Source organism: Lissotriton vulgaris, unplaced genomic scaffold (genome assembly GCF_964263255.1).
Source record: "Lissotriton vulgaris unplaced genomic scaffold, aLisVul1.2 SCAFFOLD_247, whole genome shotgun sequence".
Lineage (NCBI taxonomy): Eukaryota > Metazoa > Chordata > Amphibia > Caudata > Salamandridae > Lissotriton > Lissotriton vulgaris.
In genome coordinates, this window is record NW_028255597.1 from 1,589,766 (window position 1) to 1,613,416 (window position 23,651).

The 23,651-nt window shown below is 51.5% G+C and overlaps 1 protein-coding gene across 2 annotated transcripts in view; it reads left to right on the forward strand.

Annotated features, from left to right (window-relative positions):
• DENND4C (DENN domain containing 4C) overlaps positions 1 to 23,651 on the forward strand; it is a 1,503,495-nt gene that overhangs the window by 1,407,834 nt on the left and 72,010 nt on the right. For both annotated transcript variants that reach the window (XM_086951990.1, XM_086951991.1), the window contains exon 33: positions 9,888 to 10,038. In XM_086951990.1, the coding sequence (XP_086808116.1) occupies positions 9,888 to 10,038 (151 nt within the window). The remainder of the gene's footprint in view (positions 1 to 9,887; positions 10,039 to 23,651) is intronic.

A 23,651-nucleotide genomic window follows, 5' to 3' on the forward strand; every position in this document is an offset into this window, starting at 1 on the left:
TGAATTGACTTAGTATAGACGCCCACAACAACTCAGTTGGCGTTTAGTGAAAAAATCGAAGGACCTCGCCGTGGAGGGACTTTCTTTCTATTTGCAAAGTAAGTTGGGGCTAGTTATACCGTGACTATATTTTGTTTAAGAGGTAATAGCCGCCGGAAGTATACTGATTCTTACGGGCACTTTCTCTACCGGTAGATATCGGAAATTAAATCGGACCGTGAACCCTCGCCTGATGTCTTAGAGACACACGCGACAAACTTTGCCCAAATAGGTAAGCCTTTACTTACGTTTTGAGAATTGGAAGCATTAGCAGGCATTCCCACTTAATACAAATGGGGACTTAGCATATTCGGCCTTTTTAATTATTTCTTAGATACAGTGGCTCATCATTTTTGCAGTATCCACGAAGAATAATACCATTTGGGAGAAAATAGGATACCCCTATCGGCGTGTGCTTTCACACACCACGGTAATGAACGAGCCTCGGTGGCCATTATTAAATAGGTGATCACAAGCACTGGTTATGGATGAATAGTGAGGTTTTACTTGATCTCTTCTTTCTTCTTTTTCCTTTTTTAAAAAAATCTCAAATCACGGGTGGTCCACTGCTTGATTCTTTGCTATTGCATAAGGTGGATTACTTCTCTACACTTGTTACATTTCGGGTGAATGTCAGTCCACTCACAGCTTAATTACTGGAATAAATAATTGAGTATGTATATATGTAAAAATGTAGATAACCCCTGTCTTTGAGCATTTTGACAATACTTATGTGTACATAGTTATGTGTGATTTTGTTTGATTCCGTAGACGGATCTTAATTAGCCCTTGTCCTGATGAGGCCCATACTCATGGGGCTGAAACGCGTCGACATTTCAAAGAGACACCAGCAAAAGAAGGATATCTAGTATAATTTAATTATTTAGGAGTTGAAGAATTGGAAAGGTTTAAATAAGTTATACTTAATATTTTTTCTCCGCATGATAGTTCTGGTAGATCGTGTGTTTATAGGAATGCTTGGTTAATTTTGTATAAAGCATCCTTTTCTCAAAAAATAGGGCTACAATTTGGAAGAAGGATATATGAAAAACGTCATAAAGGTATCAATGTGTGTATATTGTGTATATATATGTGTGTGTATAATGATGTTCATATACGTGTTTGTTTTTTGTCTTTTGTAGTTGAAAGTTCAGGTATACAAATCAAAATAACCTGGAACCAATTATTCTAGTTGATGCAAAAAATATGCAAAAAATAAACAAATCATTTAGAAACGTGTAACGTGTTGTGTAACTCAGATGGGCTATGGAGGACTGTAAATGACGTAGAATTCGGTGTTGTGATGTGATATATTTCACATAGGAAGAGACAATTAATTTCTCTTATCCTTTTGAAAATAATTTGTCTTAACTTTTTGCCCTAGGCATCACCTTTCTTTATATATGATATTCTTTACCCAGATGCCAGAGGCTTATCGGGTTCCCCCTACTGTATACAAGGCAGACCATGCGCTTGAGCGCTTTAAGGACTCCAGGGCTACGGCCAAGTCCTTGGGCCTCTCTGCCCCGCGCCAGCAAACGGGTGCCTTTCGCTCCTTTTGTGGCCAAGGAAGGGGGGACCCCACACGTGCTGACAGCCACACGCCGCAGGCTAACATCCAGTGCAGTGGCGGCCGTGGAAATCGCCGTGGAGGTGGTCGGGGACAATGGCGAGGCCAGTCCACACCCTCCCCCGCAGCATCCGCCTCTAAACCCTCCTAGTCCGTGCTTTTCGGCCCATGTGACGCCAGTGGGGGGCAGGGTTCGCCATCACCACTCTCACTGGCACACTGTCACTTAAATCTTTAAAATGGCATATCTCCGGTTCTACTGATGGATTTGTTTAATTTTGGTCTCAAATAATTTATTAGATTTTTTTTTACTCCATTTTGCTAAACAGGTGTGGGGTTTTTGTGTGTTTCACTTTATTGCTTCTTGAAGTGCTGCATAAATACTTTATACATTGCCTTTGAGTAAGCCTGGCTACTTTTTGACAAGCTACCAGAGGGTTGAGCACAGGTTGATTTGGGGTTTGCTTGTGTTTCATCCTGACCGAGATTGTGGGAACTGCTTGAGAAGAGTTTCACCCTCTCCCCCCTCCCTTCAACCAGTGACAAAATATCCAACTGCAATTATATCCGTTCCAATAACGTGAGAAGTTTTGAGATGACTGGAGTAAGTCCATAGTAGATGTATGATGATAATATGATGTCCCCAGTGGCCAGTTGTAATCAATTGTTAAAGATGCTTTAACCAATGTTATGCTGACTTGATACTATAGTGTAACTGTTTTATCATAATACACTGTTAGTTATCGTTTTTAATTGATATAGATTTGCACTTAATTTGTGTTTATATTAGTCTTTTGTTTGTTTGGCAAAAGATATTGAGTAAGAACCGTTTTTTTGTTTGTTTTATTTTTACTCAAGTTTATTTACAAGAGATGTATGTTACAGTGCATGTATCCCTCAGAGAACGGGATGTGATGAGATTATGTAGAATGTAATTTAGTTACCTGACATGCTCTGTAATTACTGTTGGTGTCTTCTGTATCTGCAAATGTATCTTGTTCAGGACTAACATTTCCAGTTTAAAGTATGGAGTTTGGATTCCTTCACTTTGCTCTGCGTTTGGACATAGTGTCATTGCATTTCAGCTGATTTAACTGTATTGTCAAAGTTTCTAGGTAGATTTGAATTTTCGGTGTCTAGACTAGCATTAGAGACATACTTTTTATTTACAAATTCTTACCTCAGACCTCACATGCCCATTAAATGTATAGTGTGAAGCCCAAAGATGTTTAAAATGCACCTCAAAAACACCTTGGTGCAGATGCGCATGGTTTGCAAGAGGACTTGCCCTCTTAAGTGCTTCACAAATTGGGTTTCGCCCCAATTTTTGGAGGGTCGGTTAAGCCCGAACAATAAATAAAGATGACTTTAAAATCTGTGTTTAACTTGTCACGTTTGTTCGTGCTTCAAAGACAGAGGTTCAGTGTCGGGCTGTCTTCTGAGAAATTGCCGCGGTCTAGTGTTTACTTTTCTTTATCTGACTGCAAAGTAAGTGTGAAAGGAATGGCTGTAGGATATTGTATTTTGCAACACAACAAAATGTGAATACTTGTAAATGCATTCAGCAGTTAGAAAAGCAACAAGCATTGGAAATGCAATAGGTCTCGCATTAGAAAAGTTGGAGTTATTGGTATTGTAATGACATATGTTATTTATTTTGTTGGTTTTTAAAATTGCTAAATTGATGGCTTTGTCATTTACAATGTCAATAGTTATAACTTTTGCGAATGTGACACCTATAGCATTTGGAATGCAACATATTTTGTATTTACGTGACTTAGATGGCAGCTCTTGTCGTTAGGCCACATCTCTAGAGAGCAGGAGAGTGCAGCAGGGGAGAGAAGCACAGCAATGCAATAGGTCTTGCATTAGGAAAGTTTGAGCTACTGGTATTGTAAAGGACACATTTTTTATTTATGTGCTTGTTTTGAAAATAGCGAATTAATAGCTTTGTTATTTACAATGCCAATAGTTTTATCTTTTGCAAATGTGACACCTATTGTAACACAATATGTGTTTGTGAGGGTGAGTGAGGGTGAGGGTGAGGGGTTGAGGGTGAGGTGTTGAGGGTGAGTGAGGGTGAGGTGTTGAGGGTGAGTGAGGGTGAGGTGTTGAGGGTGAGTGAGGCTGGGTGAGGGGTTAAGGGGGAGGGGTCGAGGGTGAGGGGTTGAGGGTGAGGGAGGGTGAGGGGTTGAGGGTGAGGGAGGGTGAGGGGTTGAGGGTGAGTGAGGGTGAGGGGTTGAGGGTGAGTGAGGGTGAGGTGTTGAGGGTGAGTGAGGGTGAGGGTGGGTGAGGGGTTGAGAGTGAGTGAGGGTGAGTGAGGGTGAGGTGAGGAGTTGAGGGTGGGTGAGGGTGAGGGTGAGGCTGAGGGGTTGAGGTTGAGTGAGGGTGAGTGAGAGTGAGGGTGAGGGGTTGAGGGTGAGTGAGGGTGAGGGGTTGAGGGTGAGGTGTTGAGGGTGAGAGAGGGTGAGGGTGAGGGGTTGAGAGTGAGTGAGGGTGAGTGAGTGAGGGTGAGGTGTTGAGGGTGAGTGAGGGTGAGGGGTTGAGGGTGAGGGGTTGAGGGTGAGTGAGGGTGAGTGAGGGTGAGTGAGGGTGAGTGATGGTGAGGGTGAGGGGTTGAGGGTGAGTGAGGGTGAGGGGTTGAGGGTGAGTGAGGGTGAGGGATTGAGGGTGAGGGGGTTGAGGGTGAGTGAGGGTGAGGTGTTGAGGGTGAGTGAGGGTGAGTGAGGATGAGGGTGAGTGAGGATGAGGGGTTGAGGGTGGGTGAGTGAGTGAGGGTGAGGGTGAGTGAGGGTGAGGGTGAGTGAGGGTGAGGGTGAGTGAGGGTGAATGTGAGTGAGGGTGAGTGAGGGTGAGGATGAGGGGTTGAGGGTGAGTGAGGGTGAGGGGTTGAGGGTGAGGGTGAGTGAGGATGAGGGGTTGAGGGTGGGTGAGGGTGAGTGAGGTTTAGGGTGAGGGTGAGTGAGGGGTGAGTGAGGGTGAGTGTGAGTGTGGGTGAGGGGTTGAGGGTGAGTGAGGGTGAGGGGTTGAGGGTGTGTGAGGGTGAGGGGTTGAGGGTGAGTGAGGGTGAGTTAGGGTGAGGGGTTGAGGGTGGGTGAGGGTGAGTTAGGGTGAGGGGTTGAGGGTGAGTGAGGGTGAGGGGTTGAGGGTGAGTGAGGGTGAGGGGTTGAGGGTGAGTGAGGGTGAGGGGTTGAGGGTGAGTGAGGGTGAGGGGTTGAGGGTGAGTGAGGGTGAGTTAGTGTGAGGGTGAGTGAGGGGTTGAGGGTGAGGTGTTGAGGGTGAGTGAGGGTGAGGCATTGAGGGTGAGTGAGGGTGAGGTGTTGAGGGTGAGTGAGGGTGAGTGAGGGTGAGGGTGAGTGAGGGTGAGTGAGGGCGAGTGAGGGGTGAGTGAGGGTGAGTGAGGGTGAGTGAGGGTGAGTGAGGGTGTGGGTGAGGGGTTGAGGGTGAGGGGGTTGAGGGTGAGTGAGGGTGAGGGGTTGAGGGTGAGGTGAGGGTGAGGGTGACTGAGGGTGAGGGATTGAGGGTGACTGAGGGTGAGGGATTGAGGGTGAGGATTGAGGGTGAGGGGTTGAGGGTGAGTGAGGGTGAGTTAGTGTGAGGGTGAGTGAGGGTGAGTGATGGTGTGGGTGAGGGGTTGAGGGTGAGTGAGGGTGAGGGGGTTGAGGGTGAGTGAGGGTGAGGGGTTGAGGGTGAGTGAGGGTGAGGGGTTGAGGGTGAGTGAGGGTGAGGGTGACTGAGGGTGAGGGATTGAGGGTGACTGAGGGTGAGGGATTGAGGGTGAGAGATTGAGGGTGAGTGAGGGTGAGGATGAGGGGTTGAGGGTGAGTGAGGGTGAGGGGTTGAGGGTGAGTGAGGGTGAGGGGTTGAGGGTGAGGGTGAGTTAGGGTGAGGGGTTGAGGGTGAGTGAGGGTGAGGGTGAGTTAGGGTGAGGGGTTGAGGGTGAGTGAGGGTGAGGTGTTGAGGGTGAGTGAGGGTGAGTTAGTGTGAGGGTGAGTGAGGGGTTGAGGGTGAGTGAGGGTGAGGCATTGAGGGTGAGTGAGGGTGAGGTGTTGAGGGTGAGGGTGAGTGAGGGTGAGTGAGGGTGAGTGAGGGCGAGTGAGGGCGAGTGAGGGCGAGTGAGGGTGAGTGAGGGTGAGTGATGGTTTGGGTGAGGGGTTGAGGGTGAGTGAGGGTGAGGGGGTTGAGGGTGAGTGAGGGTGAGGGATTGAGGGTGACTGAGGGTGAGGGATTGAGGGTGAGAGATTGAGGGTGAGGGGTTGAGGGTGAGTGAGGGTGAGGGTGAGGGGTTGAGGGTGAGTGAGGGTGAGGGGTTGAGGGTGAGTGAGGATGAGGGGTTGAGGGTGGGTGAGGGTGAGTGAGGTTGAGGGTGAGTGAGGGTGAGTGAGGGTGAGGGTGAGTGAGGGTGAGGGTGAGTGAGGGTGAGTGAGGGCGTGTGAGGGTGAGTGAGGTTGAGGGTGAGTGAGGGTGAGTGAGGGTGAGGGTGAGTGAGGGTGAGGGTGAGTGAGGGTGAGTGAGGGCGTGTGAGGGTGAGTGAGCGTGAGTGAGGGTGAGTGGTGTGGGTGAGGGGTTGAGGGTGAGTGAGGGGTTGAGGGTGAGTGAGGGTGAGGGGTTGAGGGTGAGTGAGGGTGAGTGAGGATGAGGGGTTGAGGGTGAGTGAGGTTGAGGGTGAGTGAGGGTGAGTGAGGGTGAGTGAGGGTGAGTGAGGGTGAGTGAGGGCGTGTGAGGGTGAGTGAGCGTGAGTGAGGGTGAGTGATGGTGAGGGGTTGAGGGAGGGTGAGGGGTTGAGGGTGAGTGAGGGTGAGGTATTGAGGGTGAGGGGTTGAGGTTGGGTGAGGGTGAGGGTGAGGTATTGAGGGTGAGGGGTTGAGGTTGAGTGAGGGTGAGGGGTTGAGGGTGAGTGAGGGTGAGGGGTTGAGAGTGAGTGAGGGTGAGGGTGAGTGAGGATGAGGGGTTGAGTGAGGATGAGGGGTTGAGTGAGGTTGAGGGTGAGTGAGGTTGAGGGTGAGTGAGGGTGAGTGAGGGTAAGGGTGAGTGAGAGTGAGTGAGGGTGAGTGAGGGTGAGGGGTTGAGGGTGGGTGAGGGGTTGAGGGTGAGTGAGGGTGAGGGGTTGAGGGTGAGGGTGAGTTAGGGTGAGGGGTTGAGGGTGGGTGAGGGTGAGTGAGGGTGAGGGGTTGAGGGTGAGTGAGGATGAGTGAGAGTGAGGGTGAGTGAGGGGTTGAGGGTGAGGGGTTGAGGGTGAGTGAGGGTGAGGGGTTGAGGGTGAGTGAGGGTGAGTGAGGGTGAGGTGTTGAGGGTGAGTGAGGGTGAGTGAGGGTGAGGGGTTGAGGGTGAGTGAGGGTGAGGGGTTGAGGGTGAGTGAGGGTGAGTGGTTGAGGGTGAGTGAGGGTATGTATGTATGTATGTATGTTGAGTTTGAGGGTGAGTGAGGATGAGGTGTTGAGGGTGAGTGAGGGTGAGGGGTTGAGGGTGAGTGAGGGTGAGGGGTTGAGGGTGAGTGAGGGTGAGGGGTTGAGGGTGAGTGAGGGTGAGGTGTTGAGGGTGAGTGAGGGTGGGTGAGGGTGAGTGAGGGTGAGGGGTTGAGGGTGGGTGAGGGTGAGGGTGAGTGAGGGTGGGTGAGGGTGGGTGAGGGTGAGTGAGGGTGAGGGTGAGGGGTTGAGGGTGAGGGGCTGAGGGTGAGTGAGGGTGAGGGGTTGAGGGTGAGTGAGGGTGAGTGAGGGTGAGGGGTTGAGGGTGAGTGAGGGTGAGAGGTTGAGGGTGAGGGGTTGAGGGTGATAGAGGATGAGTGAGAGTGAGGGTGAGTGAGGGGTTGAGGGTGAGGGGTTGAGGGTGAGTGAGGGTGAGGGGTTGAGGGTGAGTGAGGGTGAGGGGTTGAGGGTGAGTGAGGGTGAGTGAGGGTGAGGTATTGAGGGTGAGGGGTTGAGGTTGGGTGAGGGTGAGGTATTGAGGGTGAGGGGTTGAGGTTGAGTGAGGGTGAGGGGTTGAGGGTGAGTGAGGGTGAGGGGTTGAGGGTGAGTGAGGGTGAGGGTGAGTGAGGTTGAGGGTGAGTGAGGGTGGGTGAGGGTGAGTGAGGGTGAGGGGTTGAGGGTGAGTGAGGGTGAGGGTGAGTGAGGGTGGGTGAGGGTGAGTGAGGGGTTGAGGGTGGGTGAGGGTGAGGGGTTGAGGGTGAGGGGCTGAGGGTGAGTGAGGGTGAGGGGTTGAGGGTGAGTGAGGGTGAGTGAGGGTGAGGGGTTGAGGGTGAGTGAGGGTGAGAGGTTGAGGGTGAGGGGTTGAGGGTGATAGAGGATGAGTGAGAGTGAGGGTGAGTGAGGGGTTGAGGGTGAGGGGTTGAGGGTGAGTGAGGGTGAGGGGTTGAGGGTGAGTGAGGGTGAGGTGTTGAGGGTGAGGGTGGGTGAGCGTGAGGGTGAGCGTGAGGGTGAGTGAGGTGTTGAGGGTGAGGAGTTGAGGGTGAGTGAGGGTGAGGGGTTGAGGGTGAGTGAGGGTGAGGGGTTGAGGGTGAGTGAGGGTGAGGGGTTGAGGGTGAGTGAGGGTGAGGTGTTGAGGGTGAGTGAGGGTGAGGGTGGGTGAGCGTGAGGGAGGGGTTGAGGGTGAGGTGTTGAGGGTGAGTGAGGGTGTGGGTGAGGGGTTGAGGGTGAGTGAGGGTGAGGGGTTGAGGGTGAGTGAGGGTGTGACCATATCCATTCCAGACACTGATAATTAATTGGCGACAAAAGTTATTATTTGACGTGGCATATCTTAATTGCTAGGTTTTTTAATTACTAGTTGATGTTTAATTTTTGTAATCATTTTTTTAAGTATGCACCTCTTAAAAAATAAATAAAAATATTGCTTGTTATGTATTTCCATTTGTAGACCTAGAATAGTTATGGTGCATTGTATGTAGCTTTAAAAAATAAAAATGTAGACTGCTCAATGTATTTCCGTGAATAGATGCAGGTTGCCTCTTTCTGTCAAATAATATCCCTTGTTCAACTTACTATAGTGGCGCGGCATACTATGAAGCAGAGGAGGACTGACTGTCAGAGCCTTGCTCTTTCCTCTCTTGCCAACAGGGCTACTCCAGAATAAGACCACGAAAACCATAATTTGTGAAACATGGCCATTTGACTCGCAGCCTGGTCAGTGGAGGGGCTCCGCTTTCTGATCCGTAGAGGCTGATGCGCAGTCACTTTCTTGAAGAGGAAATGGGGAATAAAAACTTTACTTTTGCAGTGATGTCGATGAACCTGGCTTGATGTCACACTGCTGCATTGTGCTGATTTTCTAAGTAAAAACATGCATAGTGAGGAGCACTAATACGGGTTTGAGATGGTGGAAGAGCTGCTTATCTCTTATGGAGATAGATTATCTGGGGGGAGGAAGGGCTCCTAATGGGAAGTGTAGACGGGGAGAAATTGAGAAAAAAAAGCTGAGCAGGGAGGGTGTTATTGCGGCTATCTGTTTGCCCGAGGGGAGGAGAAATGCCGGCCTGAGGCAGAGCACACGCTGAGAAGCTTGTGGGAGGGGGGCTGGGCTGCCTTTGATCTGGTAATGCGAGGCAGGCAGGCAGGGGGCTGGTGGCATTGTGCACGAGCTTTTTAGGGCTTGCGCTTGCGCAATGACCTAAAAAGCACATGCACTTGAAGAAATCGCCAGATGGAATCGCCAGTGGTGGATCAACACTGGATAAGCCGTAATAGAGCTTCGCCAGCGATGCGCAGAAGCGCATCAGCAGGCGAGCCCTAAAAATGAAGCACAACTTTCCGTAATTCTTAAGTGTGCTGGCACCAGACAGTTTAAAAGGATCTAAACAAATCAAAGCACATTACTTGGTGATGCACAAATGTTACATATTCACATAAACCCGATATCCACACATTATCATTTTGTGCTATATAGTTCTATCAGTAAAGCTGTATGTCTTTGAAAAGTTAGTGGCCATTTCGAAAATGTGCTGCCTGTAAATGACCATGCACTACCATACGATGATTACGTTACATTCAGTAATCGCCCCTGCTCATGTCCATTAAAGGTAGATAAGTCACGAACGTTTGTCATTATAAAAAGAGGGTCATAATTCTAAAAGATTTGCTCTACTTGAATGTCTCCTGCTTCCTTTTCCTATTTAAGGATCTGCTACAAACATAGCAGAACTGTCCACTGAGACCCTTACCAAGGTGCAGCTCTTATCCTGCCTTTATGCCTTTTTGAATTACTGAAAAGCAGGAAAATACAAAAGGGTTTGCATAGTAAAAAGAAACGAGGCGGCTCATTCGCTTTTGTTTTTCTGTTTTTTTACAAGATTCCACAGTGAAGAAACCTGCACTCTCGCAAGAAGCACAAGAATTACATACTTTACTGGAAAACATCACACTGAGCATTCAGCACAATGATGTCATCAAACCAATCAGTCTTTTGTTACAAAAATGTGCAACAGACGAAAAACGACAAAGGTGAGCCGGGTTTACAAACTTAAGTTTTCAATAAAGCCAGAAACAAGCTCTTGATATCTCGATTTAAGTGCTTATTTAGTTTAATTTAATTGCTGATTTCGTTTAAGTTTTTTTTTTAGTGGTCCGATAGCCCAGATGATTAATGAAGAACAATGCAGCATAATATGTGCAAAGGTTTACAGGACAAAACTGAATTTGAAATGATGCACAGACCATTGAATATGTTCAAATTGATTTTCTATTGCCAGAAATTGATTTACAGCATAATGTAACATTGAGGTATTCCATCACTGCTTTGTGTGGTTAGCAGTGTTAAGTTTTGGCAAGCTACATATAGCTAACATTATTTACTCAGGGCTGTTCGCCAGCGGCTGGAATAAAGGCTGTCAAGAATCTTCTTTCAGATCCACCTTGCTAAACCTAGTTATAAGATGCTGATCCTTATCTAAATTATTCAAAATATCAGGTGATGCACTGTTACACAGCTCACAGTTCAGTTTCAGTCTCATGATAACCAATTTTTGGTCTAGCCTGGACAGTGCATGCGTTGCTCTGCAAGGCATGCTGTATTGTGGTATGGACTTGAAGCTCCGCCCACTCTCCGCCCAATTTTTTAATTGGCTTGTGTGATAGTCCTTTGGAAACTGTGGCTTTTCATTGGTCAATTGGCTTTGTAGTCCCTCTTTAGTACAGCCTTGTCTCAATTTGTAAACTCCCATGACCACACTCCCTGTTACATTTATCATTACTCAGTAGGCTTTAATTACAGCCTCTGAGCACTATTTTGCTACATGGATTTCTGCCCTGCTGTTGCAGGCAGGACAAGCTCTCTCACAGCCCGTTCTTTTTTTTATTTTAAAATGGCAGCTGCCCCCTTTCTTTATACAGGGCTCCTATAACGAACTGGGAACAATGGACATTATTGTGAAAAGGCACTTGTACAAAGATAATTCTTTGTCAACTTGACAAACAAATGCTTTTTTTTGTGCGCACATTCAAAAAAGGGAAACTCGCTGGGAGCCACCAGAAAGGAACGAAAACAAAAGGAAAACTTTACTACAACTCTCTGGGGCTCAGCAGGGGAGCAGATACCATAATATTCACTGCAATGGGGAAACTCACCCCATTATGCTTTGCAGGCCCCTTTATGCAGAACAGATTTTTGCCCATAACTTAGTCTGTGGTGGTTCTAATACGATTGGACCACCACAACATCATTCCGCACGGCATGCTTTTCTTTTCTAGGTTATTATCTGGGTCCTCACCTTAAGTTGGGGAGACCACAAAATAATCACCTTTCCCACTGTGAGATGATTTACAAATCCACTTTTCCATAGTTGGAGCTAATGCTCTGCAGCTAGGAGAATAATTTAAAGGTAACTTTTCCTCTTTCTTTAGACAAGCCACGTCTAAAGAAAGGCGTGGGGCTCGCTTTTAAAGTGAAACTGTGCCATGGGGCACTTTTCCTAAAAAAATGCATTTGTTTGTCAACTTGACAAACAGATGCTTTTTTTTGTAAAATTGCCCCATACTGCGTTTTCAACTTAATGGCAGCTACGCCCCTCTCTTTAGGCCAGCCAGTTCGCGGCCGCCATTAACGCGTGCCATGGGGCGCTTTTACAGAAATTGCATTTGCGCCAGTTTAAGCTATTGACATTGTCATTTACAATGCCAATAGCTCAAACTCTCGTAAATGCAAGACCTATTGCATTGTAAATGCTTGTTTTACATTGCAAAAGTTCTTGTAAATTGCAGATCTGAAAGAAACCGGTTAGTATTGGATTCCTTACCTTAGAATATCCCCAGGCGTCAGACTGGATCCGGGAACTTTTGCGTAGCAGTACCCTTGCGCGTCTGTAGGCGTCGTCGGAGTACTTAGACACCGCCCTCGCGCGCTGACGTCAGTTCTTCTTTTTTCCACGCCAGCAAGCGCCGATCCGGAAAAAGTGGTACCCTTAGTCAATTTTTGACTAAACTTTTTCTATCATTTTTGATAATTTTTCGAAGTCTATCGACTCCGACGGTGCCAGTAGGGATGCCCGGGTTCAAACCCTGAGTCGACTGCAGCCGACTGATGTCAGTTACCGACCCCCATCGCCGGTGCCTTCACTGTCTGGGCCCCGACCACGACTACAAGTCCTGCTACGACTGCCGGGCCCTGACGTCCAAAGCTAGACGGGAGCGGTCCCGCAAGCAACTCGAGCTCCGGCAGTCGGCCCCACGCCGCTCGAGATCCCGGTCCGAAAGGAGGTCGAGGGACCGGTCGCGGTGTCTGAGTCATCATAGCTCCGGGAGTAGTCACCAGTCTTCGGGTTCGAAGTCCTCAGGTAAGAGGCACAAAAAGTCGAAGAGCCGGGATTCGGGCGACACCACCCACGCGGCTCCGTCGGAGCCTCAAGCGTCGCAGCCTGCTTCATAACCGTCCGTCCCTGGGCAGAACGCGACGCAGGAGGAGATCGAGGCCTTCCTCATGGCCATGAGGTCACTCGCTCCTCCGTTGGGTTCGGTCCTGGCGCCGCAGGTCCCCGTTGGATCCTGTTCCGGATCCGGGTCGTCACCGGTCGACCTTATAACCTCGCCGACGCCGATATCCAGGGTGTCTCCTCCGGCGCCGCCTCCGGGCGATGATGTCCTCGATCCCAACCTCGATTCGGGTCCAGCGATTTCTACTTCTATGACCCGGCGCCATCCTTTGGCCCTGAGTTTCAGGAGATGGGTGACGAGGGGGATTGGGAGGGGGCTGAGGACTCTCTGGCTCAGGAGGGCCAGTCTTATCAGGACTGGACAGGTGAGCTAGGGAAGGCCAGTGGACTGGACACCTCGCCAGACACTGGTTAAGTCTCCCCTCCTACCGTGGCTACGGAGGAGGGGGCTGCCTATAGTGTGGTGCTGACGCGGGCGGCCAAGGCCTTGGGTCTGGTGCTCCCCATTTCGTCTGTGCGGACTAACCTCCTCACTGAGGTCCTTAAACCGCAGGCAAGCTCGGCTGAGCCTCTGCTGCCGTTTAATGAGGCCTTGTCTGACGTTCTTCTGGACACTTGGTACAAGCCCGCTACAGGTCAGCCTGTAGATAGGAAGGTGGCCAGACGCCACCGCCCGGCTCCGGGCGACCCTGTCTTCCTGTCCACCCACCCCCGAGAGCCTGGTCATCCAAGCATCTAACTCCCAGACCGCATTCCCGACGGCTCCCCCCGATCGGGAATCCAAGAGGTATGAGCAATACGGAAAAAAGGTATTCTCCTCCCTGAGTTTAGGGTTGCGGTCAGTCAACACCGCGTGCCTCTTGGGCCGTTACACCCACTCTCTGTAGGACATGGTTGCAGACTTGCTGCAACAATGTCCGTAGGAGGCCCGGACTAAACTCGCCCAAGCCCTTGCGGAGGGTCGAAATGCGGCACGGTATTCCATCTGGTGTGGGCTGGATACCACGGACTCACTGGGCAGAGCGATGGCAACGACGGTAGCGATTCGTCGCAACGCCTGGTTGAGGTCCGCCAACTTTTGGGCTGATGTCCAAAACAACCTTATGGACATGCCGATTGATGCCCGTCGCCTCTTTGGCTTCAAGGACTCCAGGGCTACGGCCAAGTCCCCGGTAGCTTGTTTCCTTTCCAGTTAAAGAATTGGCTTGGTAGTTTGGTCTGCCCTGTTCCCATGATGCACTGGGCCAGGGACAGACTAATTTGCATGTAGCCAGGTTCTGAGTGTGAGAAGGTGGTCTGATATGCAGTGGTCACTATTCTAGTGAACACTATGTATCAGTCCAGCAACCCTTATTGATGATTGGTTGTAAGTCAACCTTATAGACCAGCTATCCTAGTAGCGTGGATACGAGCAGTCTAAGGCTAAAGACTCGAGAGGGCGTGTTAAGCCAGCTGTTATACCACATATACCCCTTGAACACCAAGTGAAAGGACACCACACAAGTGTTATGAAAATAAACAGTTATTTATTAAAGATCACAACAACCCTGTACTCTTTATGAGGGCAGGGTACTAAGCACAAACCAAAACTCTTACAAAAATACTTAAGTTAGCACAGTATATACAAATGCCCGAGGGGCACGGAAAACCATATACTTGAAAAGTGGAATGCGAAATTACTAGCAGGTAAGTACAGTACTAATAGCCTTTGGAATCGCTAGGACTTGACTATAGAATCGTTAGATTACTTCTAGGAGACCCAGGGGACTCGGGTGCAGTGTGTGCACTCTCACGCGAGATGCGGGACAAAGTCTATGGTAGCTAGAATTTTCAAAGTTAGTGTTCTCGGGCGAACCCGACCTGGTAGGGAGAAAACGAAAGTAGATTCTGACCCTTGGATAGTGAGGCTATGCTGGGGCACCGAAATGCCGAAGTTACCTAGCCCAGGGGCTGCAGCTGCATAGGACTCAAAAGACGTCGGGAATCCTCGTTGACGGACCAGGAGCCTGGAAGAAAGAAGTTGCTGGCAGGCGACCAGTGAAGAAAGTTCGGTGGATCCAAGCCTGGATCGATGGAAGATGACACCTGAAAGCAGAGGGGACCAAGTTCGAGACTACTAGCCAGTAGTCAGTGGGCACCAGGAGGGCACCGGATGGTAGCCACCTCGACAAGGCGTGTGGGTGACGCTGGGCTCGGAGATCTCACGGACCAGGAGGCGTTGTCGGCGACCAGGAAGGAGGATCGAGCTGTCCCACGAAGATAGAAGCTGTCGGCGTCGCTGGACCCAGGATTGGGCAACAAAGCCTTGGCAAATTCAAGCCCACGCGGTGGACCTAAAATGGCGTCTGGAGTGGACCAGGAGGGTCCGGGGTGCCTCTCTTCAAGAAGGAAGCAAGGGCCAGTCTGGAGCAACCAGACCAGCAGCAGTGATGTCGTCGGGCGTCGTTCAGAAGGCCACAAGCCAGCCGGCTAGTAGCCAAACAACGCGGTGCACAGCAAACAGCAGAAGGGCCCCACGCCGATCGTGGAGATGCAGGGAGGCTGATCTTGGGTGCTGGAGCTGTGCAGGGTCGGGGCTTCTCGGACCCCAAAGCACTCACCCGTGGAGGACACGGTGGGCTTGCAGTAAAGATGTCGTGCAGTCTTGGCGATCGTCGGTCCCTCGAGGTCTCGTCGCACTCACGGTTCTCAGCTTTGCTGTAGAGGTGAGTAGAGGTCAGAGGTGCCAGGGAAGCCGGGTCTCGTCGAGCTGGGTCGTCGGATTCGTGATGAAGGACTTGCAGCAGACCGCAGTGTTCTTTAGGATGGTGCCTGCAGATGCAGGGTGACTACTCCTTAGCCACAAGGGAGAATCTTGAAGAAGGAAATCTTGAAGTCCTTTCGCAGAAAGTCGTGTCTTGATTCCAAAGATGATCTAATTTGAACAGGGGGCCCGCTCCCATCTTTATACTAAAAAAGGGGGCTGACCCGGTGACTAGGTCCTGCCTATGGGTGGGACTAGGAGGGGGGTGGTTACACCCCTCTGCCATGCCGGACTTCCCCAGGCCAGGGGCTGGTGTGCCCCTGGAACTGGTTCAGACCGGCCTATGCGTAGTGAGCACCGGGGTGCCACTCAGCAGTCACCTTCCTGAAAAGCCCTGCCTACCCAGGATACACAAAACCATGTCTGGGACGGTGCTAGCACCGCCCCTGACAGGAAACCCTTTGTCCAGGCTCCCCTCGCTGGAAGGACTCCCAGCTGCAGGGGGTCAGACTCGTGTCTGTGGTGGCAGCATCCATTTTGTGGAGCTGAGGCTTCAGTTAACTTTAACCGGGGTTCACAGTTACATACATGTCGTGTCCCTCTAGAAGGGTGGAATGCTAACCCCGTCGCCAGAATTGGCGAGGGGTTAGTATTCCAATTCGTATGACACCTTACTCGACATGTTTTGATAAAGCAATACCAAAGTTAGCATTTAACCGCGAGGATTATAATGCACTTAAGAGTATATGGTATGCGATATCATGGAACAGCTATTAGGACTTGGTTCCGCAAGCTGCAGACAGGCTCAGCTCATGCCAGAGCACCATCTCACACGATTCCACGCACTCTGCCTTCAGGATTGTCAAGGCCTGCCATAGGAGTGACTGATAGGAATCTGTGTGTCCATTTTAGGGTTAGGTATAGGTATACTACACCTACAGCAAAGCGTGTTTACACGACTTTGCCCCAGCTGTCATGCAGCCAGTTGTGTCAAATTTAAGAGGCCAGCCAGGGGTGGCATAATACATGCTGCAGCCCTGGGTACACCTATGCCCTGAGTTACAGGGTCTGATAAGGTGGCCCAGTACCAATTGGTAAATGCACCTAGGGTACATGTCGTAATTTAGAAAGAGAACAGCCAGGCTGTGGGTCTGATTGGCAGGCCCACAGCCAGAGAAAGTCGTAAACCAGTGAAACAAAAGCAAAAAATCTGGGTGATCATAGGATTGCAGACCCTACTCTCCTACACTGAGCTGGGATGGTGCAGTGAGCTAAAAAACTGTGATGGATCAAGCCCTGATCTGTTGACTGGGCACGAGTGTTCTGCTTAATTCAGATACTCTGTCCATCACCACCCCCTTTTCTGAGTCGTTTTGTCCACCATAAGCGTGGAAGGGTATGCTCAGACATGAGTCCCTTGCTCACTGCACCATCAGGATTCAAGCAAGCCGGGCTGAAGACGGCTGTAACGCCAGAAACCGGTCCCCGGAAGCTTGTTTCCTTTCCAGTTAAAGAATTGGCTTGGTAGTTTGGGCTGCCCTGTTCCCATGATGCACTGGGCCAGGGACAGACTAATTTGCATGTAGCCAGGTTCTGAGCTAGAATGGTGCAGTGAGCTAAAAAACGGTGATGGATCAAGCCCTGATCTGTGGACTGGGTACGAGTGTTGTGCTTAATTCAGATACTCTGTCCATCACCGCCCCCTTTTCTGAACGGCCAAGTCCTTGGGCCTCTCGGCCCCGCGCCAACAAGCGGCTGCCTTTCGCGGCCAAGGAAGGGGCGCCCCCACACGTCCTGCCAGCCACATGCCGCAGACTACCATCCAGTGCGGTGGCGGACGTGGAAACCGCTGTGGCAGCGGTCGGGGACAACGGCGAGGCCAGTCCACACCTACCCCTGCAGCATCCGCCTCAAAACCCTCCTAGTCCGAGCTTTCAGGCCCATGTGACGCCAGTGGGGGGCATGGTTCACCATCACCACCTCCACTGGTGCACTGTCACATCGGACAGGTGGGTGCTGCAAATCGTCCGAATGGGCTACTCCCTCCCCTTCGAGGCGACCCCTCCAGCCATGCCACCGCAGTACCACTGCCTGTCGGGGGATCACTTGAAACTTCTACAAGAGGAAGTTACGGCCCTATTGGCCAAGGGGGCCAACAAGTGCTTTCCTGGGCCAGAAGTAGGGTATGGTTGTTACTCCCACTACTTTCTGGTACCCAAGAAGGGCAAAGGGGGCCTACGCCCTATCTTGGACCTGCGGAACGTCAACGGCTTCCTCCGGAAGGAGAAGTTCAAGATGCTGACACTGGCTCAGGTCTTAGCTGCCCTGGACCCGGGAGACTGGATGGTAGCGTTGGACTTGCAGGACGCTTATTTCCACATCCCCGTCCTGCCGGCGCTACCTGCGGTTCACGGTAGGCCACGAGCACTTTAAGTTTACTGTGCTCCCCTTCGGCCTTCCCAGCGCCCCGCGGGTGTTCACGAAGGTGATGGCGGTGGTCGCAGCTCATCTGCGCAGGTTAGGGGTTTCAGTCTTCCCCTACCTCGATGCCTGGTTGTTGAAGGTGGGCTCGCCCCAGACAGTCGTCAGCCACCTCCAGACTACGGCCGACCTCCTGCACCAGCTGGGGTTTCCATCAATGTGCCGAAGTCACACCTGTGTCCCTCTCAGAAGCTCCTCTTCATCGGAGCGGTTCTCGACTCGGCGCAGTTTCGGGTTTATCCTCCCGAACAGCGGGTTCGGGATATTCAGGCTCTGATCCTGATCTATCAGCCTTTATCCTGGGTCTTAGTCAGGTTGACGCTGCGGCTTCCGGGGCTGATGGCCTCCTGCATCCTTCCGGTGCATCATGCCCGGTGGCGGATGCAGGCTCTGCAGTGGAACCTGAAGTTTGTGGGCCCAGCATCAGGGCGACCTGTCCGACCATGTCCTGATCTCGGAGGACACTGCGAAACAGCTGCAGTGGTGGTTCACGGACCGCGATTGGGTCAGCGGCAGATCCCTCTCCCTACCCCAGCCGGAGCACGTAGTTGTGACTGACGCGTCCCTCCAAAGTTGGGGGGGCCACATGGGAGAGGCGGAGATCAGAGGCCTCTGGTCTCCGGCGGAGTCCCGGCTCCACATCAACCTTCTGGAGCTGAGGATGATTCGTCTTGCACTGAAGGCATTCCTCCCCTCTGTCCGGGGAGTGTAGTGCAGGTGTTTACGGACAACACCACCCCCATGTGGTACACCAACAAACAGGGCGGGGTGGGGTCGTGGACCCTGGTGGTTCAACACTTGGCAGGTTCTCTGAACACCAGGGCGGACAAACTCAGCCGACTGTGCATGATGGATCACGAATGGTGTCTGAACTCGGACGTGGCGCAAGGCCTCTTTCTGCAGTGGGGAGAGCCTTGGTTAGATCTATTCGCCACCGAAGAGAACGCGCAATGTCATCAGTTCTGCACGTTGGAATTTCCAAGGCAGCACTCGCTCGGAGACGCTTTTCGTCGCGAGTGGAGTTGCGATCTGTTGTATGACTTTCCGCCTATACCACTTATGCCCAGAGTGCTGAAGAAGATCAAGCGTGACCGGGCCCAAGTCATCCTTGTGGCTCCGGACTGGGCACGAAGGTACTGGTATCCCGAGCTACTCAGCATGTCAGTCGATCCCCCGATTCAATTGCCTCTTCTGTCGCAGCAGCAGGGGACGGTCTTCCACCCGAACCTTTCCAGTCTCCACCTCCATGCTTGGAGATTGAGCGGCGACAGTTGAGGGCATTTGACTTGCCTCCTGAAGTTTGTACTGTGATTCTGGCAGCCAGGCGTCCCTCCAAAAAGTCTGTATACGCCTGCAGGTGGAACAGATTTGTGGCATGGTGCACAGCAAAGGCTGTGGATCCACTCTCTGCCCCTCTTTCTGAGGTTCTTCTCTTCCTCCTTTCTCTTGCCCAGCAGGGCTCTGCTCTGGGCACTATCAAGGGCTACCTTTCTGCCCTTTCCGCCTTCTTAAGGCTACCTGATCAGCCTTCTTTGTTCAAGTCCCCGATTTGTAAATAGGTTCTTGAAGGGCATCACTCATATGCTCCCCCCTGTTCTTTTCGTGATGCCCCAGTGGGACTTGAACCTGGTTCTGACTTACCTGATGTGTGCTCCTTTTGAGCCGCTTCATAACTGTCCTCTCCGTCTTCTTACCCTTAAGACTGCTTTCCTGGTTGCCATCACCTCTACTAGGAGAGTGAGTGAGCTCCAGGCTCTTTCCTCCAAGCCTCCTTTCCTTTCTGTCCATCCGGACAAGGTTGTGTTACGGACAAGACCCTCTTTCCTGCCCAAGGTAGTCACAGCCTTCCACATCGGGCAGTCCATCACCTTGCCCACCTTCTTTCCGCCTCCGCATCCCTCTAAAGAGGAAGAGCGGCTCCACCGTTTGGACCCAAAACGTGCGCTCTCATACTATCTGGATCGCACATGCCAGTTCCGAGTGGATGACCAACTCTTTGTTGGTTACGTGGGTGCTAAGAAGGGCGGGCGGTGCACAAACAGACCATCTCTCGGTGGGTCGTCTTGTGCATCAAGGCATGCTACTCTTTGGCTAAGAAGGAGCCTCCTGATGGGCTGAGGACTCATTCCACTCGGGCAACGGCGGCTACTACTGCCCTGGGCCGGGGAGTCCCCTTGCAGGACATCTGCCAGGCAGCTACGTGGGCCTCGCTGCACACGTTCGCAAGACACTACTGCCTGGACAGCCAAGTCCGGAGGGATGGCTTTTTTGGCCGTTCTGTCCTCCAGGACTTTCTGGTGTGATTATTGGTTTGCAGACCCACCACCGGAGTTGGTATTGCTGGGGTATCTATTCCAAGGTAAGGAATCTAATACTAACCTGTTTATTTCAGATGCACAAGTTACTTACCTTCGGTAACGATATATCTGTAAGAAACAGTAGTTAGTATTAGATTCCTTACCGCCCCATCCATCCTCCCCGTTCTGCGAACCAATATCTAGGGTTAAGGTCATCCCCTTTCAGGGCCCTAGTTTCATGGCACCAGTGTTGGTTTTTATCATGGCTCTGCGTTTCTGGCGCAGAAAAGCTGTGTATAAGAACTGACAGCGCGCAAAGCGGCGTCTAAGTACTCCGGCGACGTCATCCCAGCGCAAGGCGCCGACGACGGACGCGGAGCCGCAGACAACGCCTACTGACGCACAAGGGTACTGCTACGCAAAAGTTTCCGGATCCAGTCTGACCCCTGGGGTTATTCCAAGGTAAGAAATCTAATACTAACTACTGTTTCTTACAGATATATAGTTACCGAAGGTAAGTAACTTGTGCATTATTTCCCTAGTTCCCTTTCTGTGTACTGTAGTAGATGTTCAATGATTCAGATAAATATTTGTAGTGATGTTGAAAATTATAAGATAAACACCTGCATTTGACTTGACAGCTGCTTGTCACTCATGTACAATGAAAGCCTGTAGTGGTTTCACTTCGAGATATACTGCCTCTACAGTTTATCAAAACTTAGTTCACCATGAAATATTTCTCTCCCATCCTAGATATTTCAATTATGTCTCACTGTGCAACAACTTTAGCTTCAGTAGTCTATCATAGCCATCGCACATGTGAGATCAGGGACTGGTGGCTGTCCTCTTGCTGAGGAGGACCTGTCAGCTGCAGGCTTTGTCTCCTAGAGATATGCTACAAATGAACTTGAAGCTTAGACCTACTAATATGTATCTTATACATTTTCTGAGTTATATAAAGTAGACCGCACTTCAGGCATTGGCAATGCAGGTTGAAACCTTGAACATGCAGGTAGTCACGTTTCCTGAGATATACAGCATTAACTCTCAGTAACTAATTTTCAAAGGGTCTATCTGAAAGAGACATGTTAGTAATATATTCATTACCTTAGAATTATCCCCAGGCGTCGGACTGGATCCGGAAAGTTTTTGTCAGCAGTACCCCAGCACGAAGGAAGGTGCCGTTGTGCGGCTCCACGTCCGTCGTAGGCGTAGTGATCATCGGGATGACATCGCGGCAGCTAGTTAGACGCCGCCCTCGTGCGCTGATGTCAGTTCTTTCTTTTTGCGCACCAGCAAGCGCAGAATCGTAGAGAGCGGTACCTCCAGTCAATTTTTGACTGGGTTTTTTGGGACTTTTGTCTCCGTCTGTTTTTTAGTCTTTTTGACTCCTGGTGTATAGGGATGCCCGGTTTCAAGTCTTGTGAGGTTTGTCCCTGCATGATGTCGGTGACGGACCTGCACCACGAGTGTCTCTACTGCCTGGGGCGCGACCATGACCCCGCGTGGTGCCCAGACTATGGGCCATGGCTCCGAAAACTTTGCGGGAGGGGTCCTGAAAGTTGCTTGAGGCCCGGAAGTCGGCTCCATCGTTCGAAGTCTTCGCACTCGGGGTCAGGTAAGACTAAGCACCTTCCCCTAGTCTGTCACGCTACACGGCTCAGGGTGTGGGTGGTGCCTCCCTGTCGGCTCCGGCGGAGCCTACCCAGTCTGCCGTCGGCCTACCCGCCCTTCCCGGGTCCGTCGGCAACTCCGGCCTAGCTGCAGGAATTTCGGTCAGCCATGGCCTACCTCTTTGGCCTGTCGGGCCCCGCCAGAACGCCCTTGGGCCCCGCGGGTTCGACTGGGGGTCCTCACCCTTCTTCGTCGGCAGCTCTGGCCCTGATGGCTCCGGCCTCGGCGCCGCGAGACCCCCATGAATCCATGCATGGATCCCAGCCGATATCCGTTGACCTCGTATGACCTCCAACGACGTCTACAGCACTGCCACCGGTGTCAGACCGCTCCCCGGCCGATGTCGTCCCCGGCTTCCACCCCGACATGTAAACGGTGCCGGACTGGTGTCGATCGACGCCAATTCCAATGCAGATGGGGAATTTCTATCCCTTTCTTCATCCTCCTCCATCTTTCCCCACCTCCCCAGCAGGTTATAGAGGACTGGGGGGATCTGAAGACCCTTTCACAGCCCAATGCCAGTTAGACCTAGACTGGCCAGGGGATTTGGGGGACGCCGGTGATCTGGATTTCTCACCTGAACCTGGCGTAGTCTCCTTCTACTGTGGCTATGGCGGAGGGTAGTACTTATTCTGTGGTGTTGCATAAGGCAGCAGAGGCTCTCCTCCTCGAGCTCCCTACAGTGGCTGTCAGGACTAACCTCCTGACAGAAGTGCTTCAGCTGGCGGTTTCTTATACGGAGCCGCTGCTGCCCTTTAATGATGCACTTTCAGACGTCCTTTTGGGCACCTGGTCCAGGCCCAACACAGGAGCTCCTGTGGATAGGAACGTGGCCATCGCCCGGCCCCCCCCATTTTCCCCTCCCAACACCCTACACCTGAGAGCTTGGTTGTCCAAGCCTCTGCGTCCCCAGCGCATTCCCTTCCGCACCTCCGGACAGGGAATCCCTGAAACTGGAGCAGTTTGGGAAGAAGATTTTCTCTTCCGCCAGTTCAGGGCTACGGTCTGTGAACACCGCATGCTTCTTGGGCTGTTAATCACACTCTGTGTTGGATACGGTGACGCAGGTGCTGCCTCAGTGTCTGGAGGAGGCCCAGACAGTGCTCTCCCAAGCTATTGCTGAGGGGAGAGATGCAGCCAAGTTCACGATTCGTTGTGGCCTTGATACCGCTGACTCGCTGGGCAGAGCGATTTTCAGGACAGTGGCTACGCCGTCACGCCTGGCTGAGGGCATCTGAGTTTTCAGGGGATGTCCAGAACACTCTGATGGACATGCCTTTAGATGGCACTCGCCTTTTTGGCGACAAGGCAGATAGTGCATTGGAGCGCTTTAAGGACTCCCGGGCTACGACCAAGTCCTTGGCCCTTTCGGCCACGCGCACTCCTTCGGCGTCTGCTTTTTGCTCCTTTCGTTGCTAAGGGAGGAGCGCCCAAACACGTTTGTTTCAAAGCCACAGGCCTGCGCAGCCACAGTCCCAGCGCAGCTGCGGACGTGAGACCCGCAGAGGTGGACTGCGAGCGGGTCAGTCCACCTCCTTCACTGCCACCAAACCTTTGTAGTCCGGTGTTTCAGGCCCACCAAACGCCAGTGGGCGGCAGGATTCACAATCACCTCCCCCACTTACGCACCATCACTACAGAGAGGGGGGTTTTACAGATTGTCCGAAGAGGCTACTCCCTCCCCTTCAAGACGACCCCTCCAGCCATGCCACCTCAGCACCACCGCACGTCGGGGGATCACTTGACACTTCTCCAGCAGAAAGTTGCGGCCCTCTTGGCCAAGGGGGCCATCGAGCACGTTCCGACACCAGAAGTAGGTTGTGGTTGTTCCTCCCACTACTTCTTGGTTCCGAAAAAGGACAAGGGCCTGCGTCCTATCTTAGACCTTCAGAATGTCAATCGCTTCCTCTAGAAGGAGAAGTTCAAAATGCTCACAGTTACTCAGGTCTTGTCTGCCCTAGACCCGCAAGGCTGGATGGCAGCGTTGCACTTGCA